Consider the following 25,914-nt stretch of genomic DNA (forward strand, 5'->3'; position numbering starts at 1 on the left):
ATATATTGATTAAATGAGCAACGATGACGCAACATCAACATCAACATCGTTTTTATCTTTTCTGGCCAAAAGCAAAGTAAGGAGTGGCAGCTTCTCCTGTGACCCACTGTGTTAAATGACATATAATATCGGCCCATATCGATCGCATGCCCCGAAATGCAATCGAAACAACCAATCGACCAATCTAACTGATGCCCTCAGCACCACAGATATCTGCTTTACTCACACTGTTTGGTCGATATACACTGCAAGCCGCGCCTTCTGACATAAGCAGTGAACTCTATCTGGCATTTTCTCTCCAGCTCACTTTTGCATTGGCTTGAACTTTGAAATGTTAATCGTTTTTGCCATTTTCCGATATTATTGACCCTAGCATTATTATCATGTTGAAGAAGTCCACACCACAGAGATTGAGTGTGTGTGTGTGTGTTGTGCGTCTGCAGGCAGCACTCTGCTCATTAGACCCTCTCTGCTCGCTTGTTTCTCATCCTTTGCTCTTTTCGTGTTCTCCTTCATCTTGCCCCTGACGCACCTTTCTTCCTGTTCTTTAAACTTCTTTCATCCTTTGTCCTCTCCCTCTCCCTCCTTCTCACCTTTCTTCCTTTTCTTCATATCTTTCTTGTCTTCCTCCTCATTCTTTCTCTTCAACTAGGCCAAGAAAACATCAATTCCTAATAAGGTTAGGAGATGGATGCAACAGCCTCACTCGTTCTGTCTCTGTCTTCTGTTTCTGTTTTGTTCAATCTTTTTCTCTCCTCTGCTGTCATTTTCCTCTCACTCCGTATTTCTGTTTCAACTCTATACACACACATGTGCACACACACACCCCGCCTCCTCACCGCGACACTTTCCATCCTCTCCGAGCCTGTCTGTCTCCAGCAGCTCCAGAGTTGGCTGTTTTCTGCGGAGTTGAGTGCGCCCCAGGGTGCAGCAGGAGAGCAGAACAATGCAGAACAGCTTGTCATTTGGAACGTCATGTGTCTCAGCAGTTAATGATTTTCACTTTGGCCTGTTCAGATGGCCGCATCACTGCCTGAATGCACGGCACACTTAAAAGTTTTACAAGCAGTACACTTGTAGAGTAAAGCTCTAGACTACTTTATGTACTTTTGTTTATGAACTTTTGTACATTACGAATAATAAGTTTGCAAGTTTTGTCATTTACATCCTGATGGTTTTGAACTGAAGTCGTGATTGTTGTTCACATTGTTGTGGAATAAGGGCAGCAACAAATAATCAATTACATTGTCTATCAATCCAAAATAGTCAAAAATGATTATTGTGTTTTCTTCAGCCCCTTCTCAATCTAAAGTTGTGAAATACCACTGCTTTTGCAGTGCTTTTTGGCATAAGATCTTGATACCAAAAGCAATCTGTCACGTCTGTGTGATGCACCGCTGGACAGCGTCAGGTTGACTCAGTGCTGGTAATGACATAATATAAGATGCAAAAAAGTCCCTATTAGGTAGGCAGGTGGGAGCGGCGGTGGATGGATCCAACAAATCCCAGACTTTCATGCAGGAGTCCAGTGTTTGCTTCCTGTCTGAGTGTGATGTTTTTTTCTGCGCCTTACCATATGCCTCTTTTGCCTAACCCTAACCATCCGTCCCAGCATGTTTGTTTGTTGACATCACGACGTTGGTTGCCGTGTTCTTTTGTTGACTAACCATAACCACGTGCAGCTTAATCCCTCCAAGTGCTTGTGTTCAGACTTTTTTTCTGGTGAATGGAGCACAGGTGAAACTCAAGAGTTATTTTTATCCCTCAGAAGCAGTTTGAGTTGCAGCATGGATAACTGATAAGGTCAGAGCTGATCAGATGGATGGATGAGAGGAGGAGCTGCTGCGTAGTGACCAAAAGTATACTTTTAGTTCCAGCAGAATGAATTGCTTCACTTTCACTGCTCCTGGTGTTCTTCTGCTCCGTCTGTGCCCAGAGTGTGCTCTGTGCTACGAGAGTGTGGTGCCGTGAATAACTGAACAGTGTATGTATTCCAACAGTGCTCCTAATGAAAAATCCAGATCCAAAAATAGAAAATTTAATCATGGCAGCATGAGTTTTGATAATGCCGAGCCGCCACAAATGATTTAATGTGTTGGAAATCCTGCAACCAGCAGTCCAGTACCCAACAATCTCCTATTTACTGTCAAGAAAAGCATCAAATCCTTTCAGAGAATGTTTGGCATTTTGCTTGAGAAACAACTCAGTTAGCAAAATAGTTGCAGAGTAATTGTATCTTGGTCCACTGATGGATTAATCATTTCATCTTTACTTGAAGTATAAATGTGTTAGTCAGAGATTGAGTTTAAACAGTTCAACACTGAAAAAACGAGTCTCCTCTAAAGACCTTTTTCTGACAGTTTCATACATTTTTAGGTGAGAATTCATATAAGATCTGCTCCAGTCCTGTTCTCAAGTGTGTTGGAAAGGAATCTATGTACTTCACAGACTTCCACATCCTGTCTGGAGATAAGTTGAAGAGATAACCCACTGAAAATCTTCAGAGTGCCACCCACTCATCCCCTGTAGGTTGGAAAAACGCCGATTAAAGTTGTCAGTTTTGTCCTTCCCAAGAACAATTACAGCTACAACAGCCTACTGGTGACAGGTTTCTCAGGAAAAAAAAGTATCCAAAGAAACTTCTTAAAACACGCCCATGCAGCATAACCCACTTCTCCTCAATCCATCCGAATGTACACTGTGTTTCAAGTAAAAGGCTGTTTTTGGCAAAACATGACTAAATACTTGCTCATGATTAACGTGACTGATGCATGGAATAAATCATTATACACCCACACACTAGCTGCATGCTTCTCCCTCTTACTTTCTGTACATCTCATCTTTTGCACCCCCCTCACCTTGTCTCTCTCTCTGTCTTCCACCTGTCATTGTGCTGTCTCCTGGCAGTTGTAAGCAGAAACGGTTTACATCACACTCCGAAACACTGATGAAAGGACCAGACCTGCCACTTCTGATTCCATAGGGGAAAGAAGCTCTCACTGAAGCTATAAATTAGCTCCCAGAATCCCGTGTGTTCACACATGCATTAAACATGGTGCACACATAAACAGAAAATAGTCCTCTATCAGCTGCGTGCAGCGACTTTGTTCTGTGTGTGTGTTTATAATTGTGAGTTTCATCCTCTGCCACAACAATGACATATTCAGTTCCGTGGCTCCTAACAAGTCTTACGACACCCCAGTGCATTTTATCTGGTTACTCTCTGTGTGTGCTGTACCGGCTGCACAGAAATGTTTGGTCTTCCATTCAATTTGTTAGCCTATTTGCACTTATTCTCCCACTGTTTTTTTGTTTTTTTGGGGGGTTTTTTTTGCTGCAAAGAATTGGTTATTTTGTTCTGCTTTTAAAAAGCACCACATTATAGCCAAATATCTTACTCTGATGTTCAGTATTCAGTCTTCATCAAAAGAAAATGTGACAGTTTTCTGGAAAAGATGACAGAATAGTTTAGTGATTTCATTCAGAAATGATACACCATACCAACCATTCAAAGACTTTTGTGGGTGTAAGACCTTTGAGAAACCAGTTATTTGAACCTAAAGCTGATCTGACTTAAATTAGGTTTTTACACTGAGCAACTTTATTAGAATGGAGCAGTTGTGTTTGACTGATTTTACTGCCAAATCCAAGTTCAAGTCTTAGTGGAGCCTTTTGTGTGAAATGAGAGCAAAAATGTTACCTTTTTTCTGAGTAAGGGTTTTTTCATTCAAGAAGTCTGAAACAGGGCATAAGGACCATGCTGGTAATAAATGTCCACATGATGCTTTTGTTGCACTTAAAATGAATTGGCAAGGTATATAATGCCCACCTGAGAATGTTGTAGGGAAGTCGCCATTGCATTTGGCTGTTTCTATCTCAAATATAAAGTCATCAGGTGAACAGATGATTCTAAATCCAAGTCTACTGAAGGATCACCTTCAGCCAAATGGAGAAACTACTTTTTTGTCCTTTTTTTTCACTTCAATACAATACGTGGCATGTCTTTATGAGGATGTGAATGGTATGTGCTTGTCTGACCCAGGCTCCATGTTGTAATGGACTCTGAATCCAAAGAACCAAGGTCCGTTCTTGTATTTTTGTATTTTTATTTTTGTATTTCCCAGCTCTTATTGTGCACTTTGATCCCCACTAATTTCTGCAACACCCTGTCACTTATGAGATAAAATAATGGAAAAAGGCATTTGGAATTATTTGTAGCCATTGTAGAAGATGTGCATTTATCTATCTTTTGCACTCACACAATAACTTTAGTAGCTTCTTAGCACTTGCAAAATAAAAAGTCTTGTGACATTTCTCAGACTAGAAAAACTTAATTAAGTGCAGTCTTTCCTACTGAGAATTGCAGATGAGGTTTTTTGTGTGGCTCCTTGTTATACTGCATATGTGATAAACCAGTAGTGGCTGATTTGCCCTCTTTCTTCTTCTTTCAAATGGCACTTGTGTGACTGCACCTTATAGATTAGATTAATACAGTACTTAAGAAAAATGTAAAAGTACTATGTAAGCACTTTCTTTTAAAGATTATTTTTGGGGCTCTTTGCTGCTAGTTGACGTGAAAGCGAAAGAGAGAAGGGATGACTTGCAGCAAAGGGCTAAAATTTGAATCATACCAGCAGCAAGGACATAACCTTGCAGCGCCTGCTCTCGTAGGTGAACCACAGGGTGCCCACAGTTAGCACTTTTAATGACATATAGGAAGTAGACATGTTACAATGAAAACGTGGTTAAAACAATGAAAATAAATGAAATACCAGAGCCCGTTAGTAAATATTTTTGTGAAATTTTCATTAAGATTGTGTTTGTAAAGTGTTAGATTACGTTAGACTACGAGTTGAAATTGTCATACTGTCCACTTCATCACTAAGAAGTAACTTTCCAAAAACACTTAGATCGACAGTGTTAAAACTGCCCATTTTTATGGCTTTTATGTGACTGTACATTTTTTTGTCTACATTTTTCTGCAGATAAATTCAGTGATAATAACTGCAGTCTTGCTTTCTTTTGTTACAGATATTCAGAAGAGCCGACAAAGATGGTGAGCAAATTATTTGATTCTCTTAATTAGTTTGTATAGTGTATTTTTTTCTTTAGCATTATCTGATAGAGAGACTTCTGTTTAATGATGTAAAAATTATAAAAATGATGAAAACATTGAATGATAGTGCATCAGCAGATATCCATTGATGTCTTATTGTTGTATTTGTTTTATGGGGATGTTTTATTTGTGCAGAAGAAGACTTTCTCTGTAAGGGTTTCTCAACATTGAACATAACAAAAGGCATTTTTTGAACTCTTCCAAAGTTTTCTCATGTCAAGCTTTGGATTAAGTTGAATGAAAAAAAGTGCTTGTTGTATCTCTTCATTGTCCATCTCTCTATTTTGATGGAGAGCAAGGTTCAAATTATAACTTCAAAATTTTCCTATTTTCATAGATATTTTTATTGGTGACAGTAAACACAGAGACACAGAGATGTCACTGATAACATTATTAAATGCTGCATTTCACTTTGGTATTTCAGTGCCCAGATATTGTGCATACTTGTTCACTTTTGAAAATGGAGTTACCTCTGTGCTTTCTCTAGCAATGGCAAGTCAAATGTCTACTTTAACATTTTTTTTTTTAAAGGTTTTTCCAGTAAAATAACAACTTTAGAGAATTGCACAGCCCTGGCAGAGCTATATTTGCTCTCTGAAGGACCACTTCTATTTCCGTGCTGTTTGCATCTGCAGTTCTGCTTCCAGGGGCAAAAATTCACAATTGAGCAACCTGCTCCTGAACTATTTTGGCCTTGTTGTGTAGCTTTACAGACAGATGATTGTGTTTTAACACAGACGTGAGATTTATTGCCTCTAAAGCATTTTGTTTAGTGGGAAACGACCAAGCATGAAGCTCCGTCTGTCTGCTGTCTGAGCTGCTGCTTCTGCAGCGTGCTGTATTTTTAGCATGTTATGACATTAAAGTGTTTTCAAAAGGGTAAAGTTTATATTGCTGTGTAGCTGTGCCAGTGAGCAGTTTGTTTTTATACCCTCTGGCATCGCGTGTACTGCTACTTTCTCGATCGCTTCATCTTCTCCACACTCTCTTGCTCTTCTCCTTTTACATCTCTCCGTGCTCTATCCATTTTTTCTCTATCTCATCTTCTCCCTCCCTCTCCTCTTTTATCCTAACACTGTGTCATTGACTAAAAAGAATTTAACTAATGAGGAAAACGCATGAAAAGCTGTGCTTTTATAGCAGCCAGATGGCCATTTGCTCCTCCAGTGTGTGTGTGTGTGTGTGTGTGTGTGTGTGTGTGTGTGTGTGTGTGTGTGTGTGTGTGTGTGTGTGTGTGTGTGTGTGTGTGTGTGCGTGTGTGTGTGGAGGGGGTTTTTCTGCTATCCAAACTGATCAATTCTTTGCCTCCTCTCCAGCAGAGCTTTGTCCCCAAAATGTGTCTCTGTATAGAATACCCCATTTCACCAAAATTAGTATGTGCAAGCAGGTTTTTTGGATATGGGTAAACGCGCTAAACATAGGCTATAGACTGCTTTCCCATAGCCAGTAGAGCAGAGCTGTGTACAGGGCTCTGCAGCAGACAAGTTTGCATTTCTGTGCGTGTGTGGTTGTTTATTTTTGTGCGTGGTTGTTTATTCCGGTTCTTGTCAGGACAGTCTGGCAAACAGGTAAACAGTAGAAAGCAGCATTGAGAGACGTCTGTGAAAATTTTATGGCGGTTACTTCTCTTTGTACTTCCTCAGTCTTTCTTTCAAACTTGATGTAGACTAATTAAGATCAGTGTTTTAGCGCTGCTTACGTGCAGACGAACGGTAATTAGTGGTGACCTGTCATTGTATCTCATTGGTTAAGGAGCTAAAGCACGTTCACCCTGGTGTTGTGTTTCCATCAATGCTGATGGCGGAGGCGATAAATACCCATGACCACTGCAGAGTTATTTGACCCGTGTGTGAATGCCACTTGTACACTTTCTCATTGCATTAAAAAGCCAGATGTTAACAGGTGTTAGCGTTTTTTTGTGCCGTGGGGAAAAGGTTAAAGATACCTGTTCACTTTTATGTGCACGACCATGGCGGTTAATTTAGTTGTGGCAGTCATCTGTCTGACTTGTGTGTCAGCAGTTGTTAACACAATATCTCTGTGCGTCTGTGTGTGTAGACACTGTATACAATCCATTTATCAACTGAAGCGGGAGACTAGCGAACATAAACACTTTTTCAGATGATTTAACTTTTGACATCATTGCTATAGATGACATTTTTATCTCACCTGGGGTAATTCTGAGAGATGATTGTGCCTTTACAACAGACTGTGGCATCAACTGTCAACATTTTGAATGCTTGCAGTACCTAATTACCGACCGCTCAGATACTGAACATCACATTGATGCCTTTCACAAGCTACTTAACCCCATGATTTCTTTCAAAAATACAGTAGAAAAAGGCAATAAGCAACTTGGCTAAAAATGTCCCACAAATTGCAAGAAATTTATAAAAAATAACAAGAAAGTGACCTGAAAATGATTTTTTTAAAAGGGGGAAATTTAGAATAGACCACACTAGGACTAGACTTTAATGACTAGGAAAAAATACCCAGAACACTATTTTAACAATAATAAACCATTATATAATAATAATAATAATAATAATAATAATAATAATAATAATAACAATAATTGTTATTATTAATATTGTTATCATTATCATTTTCAGGCCACTTTCTTGTTTTATTGTCTTATTAATAATAATAATAATTATTATATGTATTAGAATACATATATTTGAATGTATGTCACAGGAAAAATGTATAGATATATATATTTTTTTAATTTTCAGCACTTGTTTTATCCTTGTTTGTTTTTGTTGTATCCTTTTATGATTTTATTATGTTATTTTATTTATGTATGTGTTTTTTTTTTTGTTTTTTTTTACATTTTTGTCTATATTCAGGTAATTTTCTCTTTACTTTTCACCTATTTCTACCTCATGTTTGGGCCATGTCTTGTTTAGTTCATTGCCTTCACCCCCTGTTTCTGAAAGAAATCAAACTAGTTTGCTCAGGTTTCAAAGGGTTAAGACACAACAAAATATATTCACTTCGAGTTGTTTCAACGATAAAGCAGCTTTCTCCATCACATAGAGCAGTAGGATTGTGTGCAAATTCATGATAACAGTCTCTTGGGGACAACTCTCGCTGGTAGAAACACGCAGCTGCAAACTGTCTTTAAAGAGGCAGATATGAGTGTGGTGGGGGGTGAGGAGCATCAGAGCAAGTGAAAGGAGAGACTGAGAGTCAGTGAGGAACAAAGAGAAGAAGAAGAAGAAGACACAATGGTTATTATGAGAAAACGTAGTTATTTGATGTATGGAGCGCAAGCTGGAAAGAAAGAACCAGTGAGCAGAAGCTGAAGAAGAGCTATTTTTATCCTCCTCCTCCCTCCTGGGAGAAGACCGGGGAACTGTTTTAATGAGTGAGAGAGGGAGAAGGGAGATGCTAACGGGGAGAGGAGAGAATTGTTAAAAAGAAAAGAAGGTGCAGGGAGGGAGAGATTGACAGGAGGAGAGGCAGGGGGTGGCAGAGTCGAAAAACGGAGAGAAGGCTAACAGAGCAGGGAGAGGGGAGGAAGAGGAGCGGGGCAATAAGAGAGAGTATGGGATCTCTGACAACGGGTCAGTAATTGAGCTTTAATTGGCCGAGTTCTGTCTTTACATTCATAACACAGATTTCAGCGCTGGCCTTTCTGCCCCCAAGCTGCTGAAACAGCAATCCAGGGGAGAGTGTATGTGTGCATTACTGTGTGTGTGCATTATGCCTACACTTCAAATAAAAGTTGCATGCATCGGAGAGCATTTCCGTGTGTATTATAAGTAGCATCAGTATGCTTTAGCTTGTTTGCATGAGTATTTGTGCACGCATATGTGTGCATTCTGCGAGTGCATTGTTTGTGATTATCACGGCTGACTCACAGATATTCAGATATTGTCATGCAGCAGGTGGAATGTTTCAGCAGCCAATAACGGGATGAAATAGTTGCATCATTTGACAGCACTTAGTTTACTGTTTGCACTTGCAGCAGCACCTCTAATATGACACAATCCACCGAGCTCCTGCTGTTTGAAACTTAATCTTTGCAAGTAAAATGTTATGAAATAATAAGTTGGGTTACTATTTTAATTGCATGTTTTCTGTAACTCCTCACTGAATGGAGTCAAGTCATATTTGCATTTTAATTGCGCTTCCAAAAATGAACTCAAACCACATTTAATCCTTCCTGAAATGTAATTAAACTTGTGCACAATTATTTTTTTTTAACATGAATAATTATTTTTCCCTTTTTACTTGCATTGAACTTGAAAAAAAGGACTGCACACAAAACCCTTAAGGTATCATATTATGCTCATTTTCAGGTTCACACTTGTATTTGTATATTGTACTAGAACATGTTTACATGCTTTAATGGTCAAAAAACAATTTATTTTAGTCATAATTTCTGCCCGACTATATCTGTATTCTTCCTCTTTCTGAGACGCTGTCTCTTGAAGCACCCGTCCTGAAAAGGTCCGGTCTACTCCTATTCGTCAGTATTTCTGTGGTTTACTTTTACAGTATTTATAAAGCATCTTTACCTGCTTTATATGGGAAAAAAGACTTGTTACAATATGGGACTAGGGCTGGGCAATATGTCTTTTAAAATATTATTGCGATATTTTAAGGCTATATTTCAATACAAAATATACATCACAGTATTTCAAAATGCCCTTTAAACTGATGTTGACTACTAAAATAAAAAAGTATCAAATGAACTTCAATTACAATAAAGTTAAACAAAGTAGCTACTTTCATATAATAATGAAAAACATTAATAACATTTGACAAAATATGGAAAATAAGGAAGTTAAATAAAGCACTTTTATAATGAAATTTTAAAAACTATTGTTATAGTCAATAAATCAAACCGGGACCTTTGGTGCTTTTATTTTCGTCTCAGGCAGAAAGTTAAACAGATACTGCTGCGCCTTTAACCACAAGGATTTATTCACTGAGAGCAGGCAACAAACAAACAGCTCTCCAGCTCATATATTACTGATATTTGCAAGTCGCACTGGTGCTCCGTTGTGGCAAAATGTGACAAAATAGTCACGCTTAAAGCTCTGCAAATACAAACACACACTTCACCTGCTCACTCTACCCCCACTGCTACTCATTAAGTTACACTGTTACCGCTGCTCCGCTGCCGCCCAGTGTTTGCAATATAGTCATTTTAAGCATTGCACGTTGAACAAGCTGCAATACCTCAAGTATATTGGATACATCGTCCACCCTATATGGGACCTTTTTAAGAAATTAATCCCAACAACGTAACTATTTATCCGTTGAGTTACATCACCCACTACTCAGTGTACATAGAAAGTAGAGGGCATTTTCAAAGCAGACAGCTGACTTTTTGCCTTCGGAAAAGCAGTGTTACTAATAACATTAACGATGGCTCTGTTCTATTTAAGCATCCCAGTGAGAAAGTGAGCCAGCAGTTGAAGTTGTGTATAATGATGCAGGGAATTATGTGAAGTCACCAAACTTAGTGTAAGGCTATTTTTTCAACCTGCTTCCTTTATCCCTCAGGGCACGCCTTAATATTGCACACATTTGCATTGCTCTACACACAAAATGTGCTTTTCAAAATCAAGCTTTAGTTAATATTATACACCAATATTATTTTTTTTTAACTTTCATTTAGTTATTTTTTTTTTCAACACCACTCGATAAAAAATGACATCATCAGGTGTAAAATAGTAAAAACTACAAACTCTGAGGTAAAAGCCCAGAATCACACCCAGAAATAATACAATATGTGCTTTTATGTTTTGATGGCTGTGGGATCAAAAATTGCAGTTTGAATAGGTTTCAACATTTTTGCACTTAACAGTATGAATGTAACAGTTTTGTTTGCACAGTGTATTTTAGACTTATTGTAGGAGCTGAGATGGAGATTTGAAGATTAAACAAAAATGCACAATCCTGGCATAATGTATGCCATATGGATTATCACAGCCAAAATTATCAAAATAATTAATAATGAAAAATGCATAAAATGCAACAAACAGTCCCTAAGAGTTAAAGAGAACCTGAATCTTTGCCTCAGTTTTTTTCTTAAGGGTGAAAATAATTTGTGACGTCTACACCTATTGCACGTCTGTCCGTCCTGGAAGAAGGATCCCTCATCATCCTCTACCACTCTTCCTGAGGTTTCTTCCTCTTTTTTCCCCGTTACAGGGGTTCTTTTTCGGGAGTTTTTCCTTGGGTGATGTGAGGGTCTAAGGGCAGATGGATGTCGTACACTAAAGCCCTCTGAGGCAAACCATGTTTTGTGATAATCGGCTCTATAAATAAGATTCACTTGACTTGACTAAGACTTTGACAGCTTGGTGGAGAGACACTGACATAACCAGAGACAGAGACATTTTCTATTTGTGTTCCCATCAGTTAGCGGATGTTTTTTTTTGTCTCTTTTTTCTTTGCTTCTTGCCTTGTGACTCATCAGCCATCTGCTAATTATCGACACAGTGTTTGACATAAAGACAGAAAGCAGATGGAGTTAAGGGAGGATTGTTTATCCACGCTGTCAAGACTAGACACAATTACAACCTTTCAGCTAAAAGCAAATAGGAGGGTGCAGCTGCTTCTGCTCAGTGTGTCCAAACAGAGCTCATCACTGTTACATCAAAAGGATACTTTGCCAATTTTTAACTAGTATTTTATTTAAACAATGTGGTTTAGTGTGTGTAAATGAACTGTGGTGGACTTGACTCCATTTAAACAGTGCCCCCCCCCCCTCCTTCACTACTGGCTGTACCCTCCACATTTAGCCCGCCAACCACCCCGTACTTAAAGAGTATAGAGCTCTTTCTACTGCATAGACAGCTTAGTTTTATTTGAGGACTCTCTTTATATTTGTGAAATAACAAAAGTTATTTGGTTGTATTTGTTTGGACATTTGGTGCCGAAGTGCTCTTAGCTGAGTAATCCACTTCCACCTGTCACCTGCGTATCTGTCCCCTTTTTCCTGAGCCTCTTTTTGGTTCTGTGCTCCTTTTCTTTTTCTGCTGTTGGTATCATAACCCATGCTAGCTACTTAATCATTTTATCTGAGATGGATGGATGGATGGATGGATGGATGGATGGATGGATAAATAGATGGATGGATTGATGTGCAACCCAGGAGCTGTTCATCAGATCTACTTCACACTTTGGTATATTGCTGGGAACTCAAGAACGGACATTATCAGATATGGTGCAGTTTGGACATGCAACCCTTTCTACAATAAGTAAGAAATAAGAAACCATGTACGACGAGGTGTCAATTAACAGCAGCCGACGTGGAGGTTTGAACCATTCAGCGTGCAGTTTAAAGGACTTCAAGGTTCTGCAGAAAGTTGAGCGTGTTGCCTCTACAGATGGACAGCCCAGAGACGTTACACTGTTGCACTTTCAGAATCAATCCTTTTGTTCCCGAATCCAGTGAAGCATGGTGTAAAATGAAGTGGTTTTGTTAAGTGGTCCTTGTGAAAGCTGTAAACTAACCATTTAACTCTTTCCTGCCTGCACGCTGTGCACTGTGCTGCTGCCAGAGGAGCCGCTGCCTGAGATTATACTCTAGTTTGTAAAAGTCGCAATATTTGCACACTGTCATGCAACCTCATTGAATTCAGATATGTTGTGGTCAGAGGTCAAGGGGTCCCCGTGAAATGGCCATGCAGTTTGTCTATCGCAAAACTTTGGCCTAGATTTGGAGTAATTTTCAGCCCTGTTACTGAGAATCTAGCATGGCATGGTTGGTACCACTGAATTCCTCAGGTCTTTTACCAGTATCATCACTCTGGATTTGAAACTCGGCCCGGTACAGCCTCTTAAAGACAGGAATATCAGCTGGTGATGTGGCTCTGATTTCTCTGCCCAGTTAATCTTCTTTGTACTGATTATAACAAGCTTCTGTTCATATATTGAGACTCATTAATCAGATCTCTCTCTTCGGTGCTTAGATAACCATCATGGCCCTTTGTCAACAATATTTGCACGTTGTCATAGCTAATAAAGTGCAACAAGTTGCCATTACTCCAGTCATCTCTGATGAAAATTAAATGTTGGTTCTAGTTTTGCAGCAGTTAGTCATCATCACTTAGTATCGCTTGACCACAGTGTGCTCAATCCAGAGGCACTTTGTGTTCAGCATTGTGTGATTCTCTTTTGTTGTTAAGTACAGTACATTTAATTTATAGCTGGTGTTGCCAACTTAATGATTTTCTCTCTAGACTTAGCATTTTTTAAGACCCCTTCAGTCACTCAAAAAGAGCGTAGCGACAAGTCTAGCTGGTTTTTAGAGAGACATGTTCTCCCTTGATTAAAAAAAAAATCATTATTTCCATGTGAATGTCGACTCGTCCCTGCTCACTGTGGCTTTCTGCACTGGCATTGTCAATTGAGTTGAAGAGAGCAAAACTGTGAATGTGCGACCAGTTTACTGAATGACCAATCCAGCCAGTTGGTGAACTTTTCTATATCAGTTTTTGGTGGAAATGATAAAGGACAACAGAAAATTTAGACAAATGGTGACACTTTAAAATATGAAAACAGACTATCATACAATGCAAAGCAGTTGTTTACTGCTCTTTATTGGAGGTGGAATACCGAAAGTAGCCCCTGACATAAAATGCACTTTACCTTACCGAATCAATACAAGACCCAATTTGTCCCATATACTTTGTGCACAGAACTGTTAGAACGGGGATAATGCGAACAAGTTTGATAAGATAATGGTAGGGACATGTCTCCACTGTCCATATGCAAACCTACGCCCTTGGACTAATCACTAATCTACATTGTTTGCTTCAACTTCTTCTCATAACTTATTATTTATTACTAGTTGTTAAGTCATTATCTAATGAATAAACAGTAAGTCATTATCTAATTTACAAGAACTTAAAAGAGTTGATTTGTTGAAAGTGTGTGTCAGAGCAGCAGGAATATGAATGCAGGAGGTGAGGGAGGATGAGGACAAGGATTTGGATGAAGAGAGCTAGCTGTGTCACTGTCAACACAAAGAATTGGACAGAGAAAAAAGTAAGTGATAAATCAGTCGAGAAAGAAAAACTGACAAGTAGCAGACATGAGGGAGAGACCGGAGCGAGAGATGAGGCGGTGCAGACATGTGCAGCATGATGACTCGTACTGGAGCATTGAGTTCATGATTTATTCAGCAGGAGCCAGCTGATTCAGTCGTGCACAGGTCTTTAAAAGAGGCTGAGTTACATCTCTGTTAACAGGCCGTTTCCCAAACCTGTGGTCGAAGTTTTTAAGGAAGACTTCTCAGCACTTTGGACATTTAAAGGAACAGTTCCTTGACATAGCATGCTTGACTCCATCCCAAGTCTCGTCAGTTGATGTAATAACTTCCGGTTACACTGGAACCTGACATTTTTTACCATTTTGATTGACATGAGGATGGGCGAAATGGCTAAAAATGTTATCATTATAAAAATGCCCAGATTGGTTGATATCGATAATTATCTCGTGCAAAATGTGAAAGGCTGATTTTTGCTCCTGGGTGAGAAATGAAGAAAAATCCACCTGATGTGACAGAGGCAGAAATCATGTATATGGACGAGGAAATTTATGAAAGTTTTATTCATGTTACCTTTAGTCAAGTTATAGTATTCCAATGAAATAGCCATTTAGCCAGTCACACTTACTTGGTAATGTACTATTAGTATTGGACAAGTTGACTATAGAGCTACTGTGTTGTGTGGCAAATTCAGATCGATGGATGAGAGGAGCAGCTGCTGCAGACTTTGAGCCAGTGCAATGAATGGTTACATTTCACTTTCAATGCACCTGGCGTTCTGCTTCGCCATCTGTGCCCAGAGAGCGCTCCTTGCTCTGACAGTTCAGTGCAGTCCATAACCAAACGGTACATATATATTCCAGTAGTGCTCATAGTGAAAGGTCCAGCACCAAAAAAATCAAATCTATACGTGGCGCAAATGGAGTGATATAAAAGTGATATAAAACATTTGAGTATTGGATCAGTATGAGATTTTTTTGTTTACATAGAAACATACTGTAGAATTATTTCTGCTGTCACTCAGTGTTGCCCAGAAATTATCTTTGCACCTCTTGTCTACACTTTTGCTATTTTTTATTGGTGATTTTTTTTTTAAAAATATCATAAATCATCTAGTAATTTTAAAGATTTAAGGGCTAAAATATCACTGTTAATATGGTATAGTGAAATACTTGCTTTATTATCTATACTATACCTGAATATTTTAACATCTCCAGTGAGGCTAACATTCTATTAAACAGAACGTAAAATTGCAAAATATCATGCAGAGCACTCAAATGAACAGTTATGCGCGTACACTGAGTGTTTATCTGGTATAATAGGAGGAAAGGACTTTGACTGTGAACAGGGAAGCATTGAGCTCGTCTGCGAGTAGATGCTACAGCTCCTCAGTCAGTCAGAATGGTGTCATGTGTATCTAATTACCTGCGGTCTTTAATCACTGACGCTGGTGCTAACAAGCCCCAAAGTGCCGCACCTCGAGGGAGACCGAGACGAGACGAGAGAATAGAGAGGGGAAGTTCTGTCAGAGTGACAGGAAAGGGAGGAAAAACACAGGGAGGACCGTGTTTTTGCTGTAGGACACAAGCCTGGATGTGCTGTCACTATTGTTTTTTTCATGGAAAGCCTGATACATTGTTTTCATAAAACTAAAGTAAAAACTGAGAGGAGAAACTTGCAGACATAGAGTATGTTGTTGTTGCTGTCAGCTGCTTAAAACTAGCGAGAATTGAAAATGCCATTACATATGTGAAAATGACAAGACACATCCTAGATCTCTGTTCACTGCAAAGTGCCTGAACAACAGAAAAATAGACTAAGGCCACTTTTAGATGAGAACGGCACTACTAAAAATGGTCTTTCCTTTGCATTTTTGAAAAAAATTGCATTCATATGATAACATATTGAGAATGATCCTTGTATACGTGTATCCACAAAAACAACCAAAACTGCTGTAGTATGCACTCCAGGCCAGTAGTTGGCAAAGTAACGTTGTAATGACACACCATAGAAGAAAACTACGCACATGTGCGAAGTGCAGCTGTGAGGTCCCAGTTCTCACAAGAGGCAAAACCGCTTTATTCGTCTCACATGTTTGTAAAAGATTTCACTCTGGAACCTGGTTTCAAAAATTAGCATTTTCAGTCCCCCCAAAACACCGCAATATAAGTTCAATGTTTCATGCAAGAACCGTTGCCGTGTCAACGTCCCCTTAGTTAGGACAACCTGAATGTTACCTGTTAACCAAGGAAAACCGTATTCCTTCACCACTGCACTGAGACATCAATCAATTCTTATTTTGTTGAATAAACTAAGCAAATATGCCTCCATGACTCCTACAGCTCTGTGATTTCAAAATGAGTGATTGCAAAATAAATCAGGGGTAATTTCTTTCTTCCACATTACTCAGTATCTCAGTGTGTGTTGGCTGTAGGGTTATGAACAGCTGGTTGGCTGTCTAAAATGACTTCATTACACCTCTGTCTAGTGCTGAAACACTACAACTATCCGTTCAACTGCTTACAGTGACTCTTTAACTCAACACTGAGTTAAGATCCTTAGCTTAAGCCAAAAGCAGCTTTCATGTTTAAGGTGTGTGTATATCTCTGTTGTGTGAGTGTTGCAATAACATGTAATGAGATAAACTGCAATGTATTTCTGTATCTGTATATTGTGTCCCCAAACGAGAATTTTATCAACATCTGGTTTATCTATAACACAAAGTTTTAAAGACATTTTTAAGATAAGATCATTTCTCACCTGGCTTGGGCGGTATAACAGTATTACAGTATACAAGGGTTTTTAGAAATCCCGAAGGTGTGGTTTTCTTTTCTTTGAAAGATGTTTTTAGGGGCTTTTTTGCTTTTATTGGATAGGACAGACACAGCGTGAAAGGGGGAGAGAGAGGGGATGACATGCAGTAAAGGGCCGAGGCCAGACTTGAACCTTCAACCGCTGCGGTCAGGACATAGCCCTGGGCTACTGGGTGCCCAGAAGGTGTGTTTTTCTATACCGTTGTAAATAAAAGCACCCCGCTGTCTATGAAAATTAATGTATGTAGTGCACAGCATGCACCACCAGAGCTGAGTCTCCGGTCTCTACTGGTGGAACAGGCAGCTGAGTTGAAAGATACCTAGACACCTAGAGGGAGAAGTTACAGGACTGTAAACAGCCGGTGGCCAGCGGAGAGAGGCCTTGGGGAATAACAGCATGTTTTTTGTTTGGTTTTTTTTACATCTAACTCGGTGAATTAAAGATTTATTTCAACTAAACCAGAGCTGGTGATTGCTGAAAAAGTGAACTTACTAGATTACAAACATGAGTAACCAAGATGGACTGCGAGAGTTTAATTTTGATTGAAGTATGTTTTATGATGATTTGACAAGCATATATGGGTTATTTTGGTGTGTCAGATTCTTCATCACAGGCAGGCCGGAGAACATCGGCAACAGAATTATGTAAAAAGGTTTGTGAAAACTTTACGGTGGTTACGTCTCTATGTATATGTCTTACTTTTTTGGTCTCTGTCAAACTCAATGCAGACTAATTTGGATCTATGTTTTAGTGCAGCTTAGGAGGAGAGTGACAGTAATTAGTGGTGGCTCATCATTGGATCTCATTGGTTAAGGAGTTGAAATGTTCATGTTCATGTTGTGTTTCCATCAATGTCGATCAGAGCCGGAGGCGATACATACCTGTGACTACTACAGAGTCATTTGACCCACATGTGAATGCTGATTATACACTATTCCATTGCATTAAAACACTGTGATGGCAAGTTTTTGTGGTGTGTGAATTAAAACTAAATAGTATCTATGTGGACATTAAGTCTACAAAATGAGGCATCACAATGAAATTTCTTGACTAGACCCTCAGTTTTGCATATCAGATGGCTCCTTTAGTTTTGTGAAAAAATAAAAAAAACCCCAGCAGTACAGCAGTCATTTTGAATGAGTTAACACTACGTGCTTGAGTTTTGTGATGTAAAGGAAACAGTGAAGTGAAAAGTAAAAAGGATTGTGCTCAGGTTCCTTTGGTGGCCTTCAAAAGAAAGAGCGAGGGAGGGAGTAGACTAGAGAGGACTGAAGCCTCTTTGTTCACCGTCTTGGTCGTCTGGATTTGGATCAAAGGCTGTGAGTTAAGACGCCCTTTGAAGACATTTTTCCTCACCTGACGCTTTTTGCCCTCCACTGGGTCGGGATCAATTCCTTCTCTTTTCACCTCATTCATGCTGAAAAGTTTTACAGTATAAAAACGGCAAGATCACAGAGCTGAAATGGAAGCCTTAAGATACAGAATTTAAAATTCATAAACATGCTTTTCTTAAGGATAGAAGAGTGGAGAATGGTTGGATTTGGGTACAGTATTTTGAAATCAGTCCAATACACAAAAAAAGGAGAATATAACAGAAGTCTTTAACTTGTGGAGCCTCAGTTGAGGGTTTCAAAAGATTTAAAATATCTGAACCTTGCAAAGAAGCAACCCAAGTTTGGGTTTCTTTTAACATGTACCACCTATATTTTAAAATGCAAATGTTTTTGTTTGGGATTTTCAAATTATAAATCATTGTTTTGGACAAAAAGTAGTCCTAAAGACAAGGCAAGGCAGCTTTATTTGCATGGCAAATTTCATCCAACAGGGCAATTGAAAGTGCTTTACACAGCAGTAAATAAAACCTGTTAAAGGATAGAGACTATGATTTACAATAAAAAATAAATAAACTATAAATAAATAGTATAATACTTAAAGATATATAAATAATACTAAAAATCACCATTAAAAATAGCAAAAGTGGCGACAGGAGGTGACAAAAAAATAATGAAAATGATTTATTTCAAGTTCAAAAATGAAATTGCAGTCATTACAGCTTGTCCAAAATCATCTGGGAGGTTTTTCCAGGTTTGTGCTGCATGATAACAAAATGCGTCTTCACCATGTTTTGCTATAACGCTCGGGATGCTCAGTAGGCCGGCCCCAGATGGGTCCTGAGGGTTTGAGAAGGTTCATATGTCACAAGCATGTTTAAGAGATATACTCTGAGCAGCAGAGTGATTTAGGAGCTATTAGCAGATTTTTTATTTGCTCTTCCATCCTGTTTTTATTTTTTGTCAAACAGCTGAATTTTCCTGCCTTATCGTCTTCTTTCTTTCCCTTCATCCCACCATCATTTCTCTCCCTCTCTGGTCCTCTCTGTAGTGTACCAAGGCTTTTTATATTGTGCCGTGGTGCTCGTGTGGCAGGGCTTTCTGGCTGAACCACAATTGGCAGAAACAGCCGAAACAAAGCCGAGCTGCATGTGGGATGAGTGGGCATTTGGCACCCTCACCCTTCTCTTTCTCCTTCATGTCCCTCCTCACTGCACTCCCTTCTGTATATTCTCTACCCTTTACTCCCAACTCTTCTCCTTCAATCTCTTCCAGCTCTCTCACTGTTGCCTTCATCTCTCACTGTACTTTTCTTTGTCAGCGTGTCCTACGGCTCTTCCTCGTTCCAGTGTAATCGTGTCTGTTCTGTCCTCGCTTTCCGCTCTCCATCCTTCCGTCAGCTACTGATCTCCTCTCCAAAACAGAGCTCTCAGCGTGTGACAGAGGGAGAAAAAGGAAGACAGACAATAGGAGAGTTAAACAGATTCATAATGATTATGAAATGCTATCTCCAATAGGGTTTGGTTAAATATGGCACTCTACAGGCAGATATCAGTGTAGTACAGAGGATTTCAGACTGTGAAACATGCTTCCCCTGGGTGAGTTGAAGGGAGGACGTGGTTTGGCTCTCATGGGGCAGTTAAGGTACTTTGAAGCTACCTAATTGCTGCAATTTTCATCAGAATCTGTACTCTTTGTGTCACAACGCAGAAGAATTGCATCCCATTTTTCATTTTTCTTAAGTATTAAAGTAAATGAGTAATAACTTGGAGTGATGACCAGTATGGAATAACATTTCATACCTTCCTATCTTCCTGAAATTTCACAAGGGTATATGACGGTGTGACTGTGCAGCTTGGTTACCATATTATATTATTTTATTTTATCTTATTTTAATTTAATTTATTTTTTTATTATTATTATAATTATTATTAGTTTAGTTTTTGTTGTTATCATTTAATTTATTTACTTATTGATCTATTTTTATTTTTTTATTTTTCATTTCTTTATGATTTAAATACATATTACTGTGATTCTGTGTCTGAAAAATGTCTGTTGCCCTTGCTGTGATGCACTGTAGGTGTTTCCAAGCGTGGACTTAAAACACCTGTGGACTTTCTTTACGATACTGCTGAATGTACGTGCTGAAGAAGGGCATAAAACATTGTCAAACATCCATGTGGAAAAAAAAAATTGCAGTGCTGTCCTTATCTTGGCTGCATTAATATCTACTTTGAGGATTCAGCGCCCAGTCTCAAAAAGTAACATTGCCAGTGAGCATGTTGTGTCTTATTCTCATTTTTGGTTGAAATAAATCCTTAAATTAGCAATTTAGATGTAAAAAAAAAAAGACGGTTATTCCCCATGATCTCTCTCTGCTGTTGTTTGCCACCAGCTATTTACCTTCTTGTAACTTCAGGTCAGCTACCTGTTCCACCAGTAGAGACTGGATACTGAGCTCTGGTGCTGTGTGCTGTGCTCACTGAATCCATGCAACATTATACACCAAACACAATTCAAATACAACACTTTTGTCTTAGATTAGGGATATTCAACTTGCTTTGATTTTTTTGAATGACAGGGGGCCAGTCCCAGCAGTGCTGTACGCAGGGGAAGTTTTTTTTAGGATGTGAGGATATGAGGAGCTGAGATAGGACCTCTGTCGGGATGTGCGGTGGATCCTCCAATTTTTTTTTTCTAAACAAGCTCTAATTTGGTGCTGTTTTATGCACTCTGGCACTTTACGTATGCAAAAAGTACAAAATAATTCCCAGTGTGAATTACTTTAATAATCCTGTGAATCTGAAAAAGGTTGGGGGGTCACATTTGCGCCGCAGGCACACGTGTCATCAGATCAGCCCTTTTCACTGGTTGTCAGAAACCTTCACAATCACCTTTACTGAAGCAGCACACATGTCTTAAGCAGTCTTCTGACTATTGACTGATGTTATGAGAAAGGGAAAGATTGGAACCAAAGGCCAAGGAAATTATGGGTCTAAACAAGTCATTAGGAACAGCGCAAAGCCTTTAATCAGTCCATCCAGATTCTCTACTTAAGTGCCGGAGTTGTGAAAGGCAATCATTGATTCACTGATGTGACCTTTTCAACCACTCTCATACTCATACACAACACACACACACAAACACACACACAAGGATCCTCTTGAGACTCTAAACAAACAAACAGTGATGAGATCAGAGCTGTATGTGTCCTGAGCAGATTACATCCAGTGGGTTTTTTTTGTGTGTGTGTGTGTGTGTGTGTGTGTGTGTGTGTGTGTGTGTGTGTGTTTGGATCATCGACTGACAAAAAGATCAGCCGGTAGCATGTATAGAGTCAAAAATATTGACGACTGAATCCTCTCACTCCAAACATTAACCATGACGATCTCAACTGCTCCTGAACAGTTAATGGAAAAATATCCGGCTGCTGAGTCTCTCATGAGTTAAAGACAATTATTGATCCCAACTTAAAATTGATTTTGCTGTTATTAGTACTCTAACTGTTATTAGGGTTAAATTATTGTGGTTGGGTTTTATTCATTAGGTGAATTAATATATGACAGGGCTGTCAAACGATTATTTTTTTTTTAAATTGTGATTGATTCCAATAAAAACCCTCCACTTTGTACGGCTTTAATCACATTGTGATTAACGCATTAACGCTGACAGCCCTAATAAGTGTTAAAATATGTTGCTATTCTGCCCTATTGTACAGTGAAATAAGGAACAAAAGGTCCTATAAGTATGCAACTTGGTACAGCCTCTTAAAGACAGGAATGAGGTTTGTACAATGTCTGCGTTCTTTTGGATTTGGGATTTGCGTTTGCGACAGGTGCACTTAATTGTGAATTTTGGTGTTGATTCTCAAAAATGGAGCTCAAGTCAGATTGAATAATGAAAGTAACACCATGGATGGGTTTGTGAATGGGTCTAGGGGGCACAGGTCTGCAAAGTGTTGCTCAAATTAAGACGCACGAATCAGGAAAAGTCCTGAAAAAACCTCAAAGAGATGAACTGCAAAGAAACACAAAATAAGTTCAAAAAAGGGCTAAACATCCACAAGAGAGATAACAAAAAAGGACCCACGAAGAGACAGAATTAGCTCAGAGAGACATAAAATAATACAAAGACACACAGAACAGCAACAAAACAGAGGCAAAACCTCCACAAAGTCTGTGTGATTTGCTGCTAACGCTTTTCTAGACCCTTCTCGGCCTTAACGCTGGAACAATAGCTCTGTTAGCTCATTAGGCTAATTTAGCAGCGCACAACACAAACTTTAAATTGAACCGCATGTCTGAGATGTGACTGTCCTCCACAGTGTCTCAGTGTGTTCAGGATCATATTTCAAGATGAGATTAGTCTTTCATGAGATTTTGAAATGAGGACATTTCATCTGAAGAAGGGGAAGAATGTAAGATTAGATTTGTTTTTGTAAATGTTTATTTTATTTGTAGATAACCTTATTCTATTCTCTGATTCCTAAGACAAATAAGTTATTTTCATTCATGGTAGATTCATTCATCATATTGTATGCTCCCCTTTAAGTTTTAATTAGGAACTACATAAGGTGGTGCACCTTCCCTTTTTTGTCAAGGATGGTTTAAGTCGCGGAGTGATATGAGAGCTGTGAAGTTATGAATCAACTTACTGTGTCTTAAGTTGTCCTACTGAGGAAAGGGACATTAAAGTAAGAAACTGAGACGTTCTCCACGTGCTTTTTCTACAGCCCTTAAGTAATTCAACTTATAAAGTTAATGCTGGAAGAAGGCAGCCTTACAAGATCCTTATTTTTGTAATGTCACTATTCTTTTAGTTGTTGCATTTGTTCAGTGCTGACAGCTGCAGAGTCTCTGGCCACTCAAAAATAAAAAGAATGAAATCTGCCTGCAATGTGTTAAATTTTCTCACAATCTCAGCACAGTTGAGTGTCGTGTATCTTGAAGGACAAAAGCACTGAAGCATCTGACATCTGACGATGCCGGTTTTGGAAGCAGCATCCATTATCTCTCTATGAAATTTTCCTGTTGCTGGATTACACCGTTATTAGCAGAGGAAGGACCTGTCACAGCACTTGAAAAGTAAGGCGCCTCGGCGTCAAAAAGCAGTGGGGTTACCATGGTGAACGCAGCTCCAGCAGATGATTGGCAGTGTTGATGATCAGAGGCAAAGCTGCTCGGTGTTTGTTCTTCTCGAGCTTCACGTTGGGAGAGAATCTAGCCGCGGCTGCTAATTCCTGACTTTTTCTCTCTTAATGAGCAGCAGTCGGGAGCTGCCACTCAGGAGAGGGTGTGTGTAGTCTGATTAGTATCTGTGCACGCTGTCTGTGTGTATTATTGAAAGAGTGGGGGTATGTTATGAACCTGCAGCACCAGGGGCAATTAAGACATGACATTTATGTGCCTCATAATTAACACTGGGGCCTTGTTGGGTGTGTCTTAATGTGTGTGTGTCATGTGCATAATCACTCTGCCTAAAGGTCTCTAAGAGGAATCAGCCAATTTGGAGCGGACTCAAACAGTGACAGCGTTTTTATTTTTTTTTTGTGATTTCCGAGCTTTGCTTTGTATTATCCGCCAGTAGACCCGTTGAGCTGTTTTTCATGATGACACCAAAGCTTAAAATACGCATGAATTTAGATCCAAATTCGCCAGTCAACTAATGAAAGAGTGTAGTGATACTTAATCCTCACAGAGCCGAGAACTACCACACACAAAGGTAAAAATAAGGTTTTAGGATTCTTAAATAAAACACAGAACAAGCAGTTTACAGCCGCTCAGATCAAGGCAACAGTAACCCCAGTTATACTCAGTTGCCCCTGGTTACAGCATCCCTCTGTTCACCTCCCATGAGGCCTTATGGACTGCTGTTGCCATGACAAACCCCCCCACCACCCAAAAAAAAAAAAAATTCCTCCACACAAGACTAACAGCACTCTGCTGAGGAGTTGTTTTTGTCATTTTGTCACATACTGTGGGCAGCTGTTGGCCTTCAGTTGATAATCTGCACTCAGGTGTCGCCCTCTCTGCAACACACCGAGCTGAGACAATACGGTCTTTTTTGGGGGGTTTCAGGTGGATTTATGCTTTGATGTCGGAAGGTCGGAGTTTCCGAGTTTTGAAGTCGTTTTCCCAACTTCGTTGTGTTTGTGTGCTTTGAGGTCGTAAAAGTGGAAACAACATGGAAGCTACAAAGCAGATGCATTTTAATGCAAAGAGCATTTAAACAAGAGGTTGAGAGCCAGTTTTTTTATAACAATGAAGAGCCAAGGAAACAGAAAAGGTGAGCCATGATTTCAAAGATATATATTTTAAACCACTAAAATACAGCTTCAAAAAAGCTTTACCTGACTTGTTATCGGGGTTTATGCTAAATAAATAACGTTTCTAACTAATCTTGAACGCTCTGCATGGACAGCAGTCAGCACATGAATTAATAAACAAGTTCCTTACCATCAACCAAACACTTGCTTTTGCCCGCCATGTTTGTGCATTATAACGTCAAGTTGTGTTATAAAATAACGTCGTCATCAGTGTTTGTATACCTGCCTGGCATGCTTTAATAGTGAAAAGTCTGCTTGATTGCTATAGCTAATAGATGCAAATACTAAAATGTGTAATTACTAGAAGTAAATTATAGCTACTAGGAACAAAATCTATAATTGTTTACTGTCAATTTTTGACACTATTTCCATGCTTTCCATCATTTCCGCAGCCCTGAAACATCACGCAAACGTCACAGCTCGACGTCGGGGATGTCATCAAAATTTCCCACTTGTAATTATGACTTTGGAGGGCCATTCATGTGCTCGTAACTTGTAAATACGATATTTCCGAGGAGCACGTGAAGGCAGCATCAGAATACCCTTTTGGTATTGATATTGTTGCAGATGAGTATAGTATTTGATATCTGCCTCTCTCCACACCTGCGTCTATGCCTCTGCTGTCACATCACAGCTGCTCCCATATTACCGACACACTTCACTGATTTACTGTCGAGTTAGATTTATTATTCACTTTACAGCTGCCATCTAGTACAACATCTGTTATTTACAGATATACACCCATGTCACATCTCCCACAGAATTGTATTCAAAATTGTAATTATTACGTGGCTCTGCGGTTTGCACAGCAGAATCGACCTGGGTCTAAATCCCAAATCAGGTCCTGGCAAAGATGCCAGCTCCTGGCAGGGCCTGGCATCTTTGTGTTCATTGTTTTTTTCTTTCAACACATAGAGGCCAGAGGTTTCTTTCACTGTGTTCACTTCAAAACCAATGCATGCTGGGACAGCCTCAAGTCCCCATTGCCCTGATCAGGAATGGGCACGTGTGCATAAAGAATACAATCAGGAACTGCAGGACATTCTCATGTAAAGATTTGGAAGAACAATCATTTCAACATTATTCAAACACAGGCAAGACTCGCCTATAGATGCATGAAAAAGCAGTGTTTGCTATCCCACAGCACCTCATCTCTGTATCTTGTATTTAAATCACACCCCTGCTAAGATGAACAAAAACACTTGTCAGGTTAAAGGCCAAAAATTCCACTTTCAGCTGATAAATATTAGCATCTCATATGAGTTCAGTCACAACACGCTGCGCACGCTTCAGCGTCTTCTGCTGATTTGTT

The 25,914-nt window shown here is 39.3% G+C and overlaps 1 protein-coding gene across 1 annotated transcript in view; it reads left to right on the forward strand.

Annotated features, from left to right (window-relative positions):
* Positions 1–25,914, forward strand: part of necab2 (N-terminal EF-hand calcium binding protein 2) — a 147,198-nt gene that overhangs the window by 3,561 nt on the left and 117,723 nt on the right. The window contains exon 2 of the mRNA XM_042496124.2: positions 5,032–5,056. Within this exon, the coding sequence (XP_042352058.1) occupies positions 5,032–5,056 (25 nt within the window). The remainder of the gene's footprint in view (positions 1–5,031; positions 5,057–25,914) is intronic.

This window comes from Plectropomus leopardus, chromosome 7, assembly GCF_026936395.1.
Source record: "Plectropomus leopardus strain MGB_pleo_1.0 chromosome 7, ASM2693639v1, whole genome shotgun sequence".
Taxonomy (NCBI): Eukaryota; Metazoa; Chordata; class Actinopteri; order Perciformes; family Serranidae; genus Plectropomus; species Plectropomus leopardus.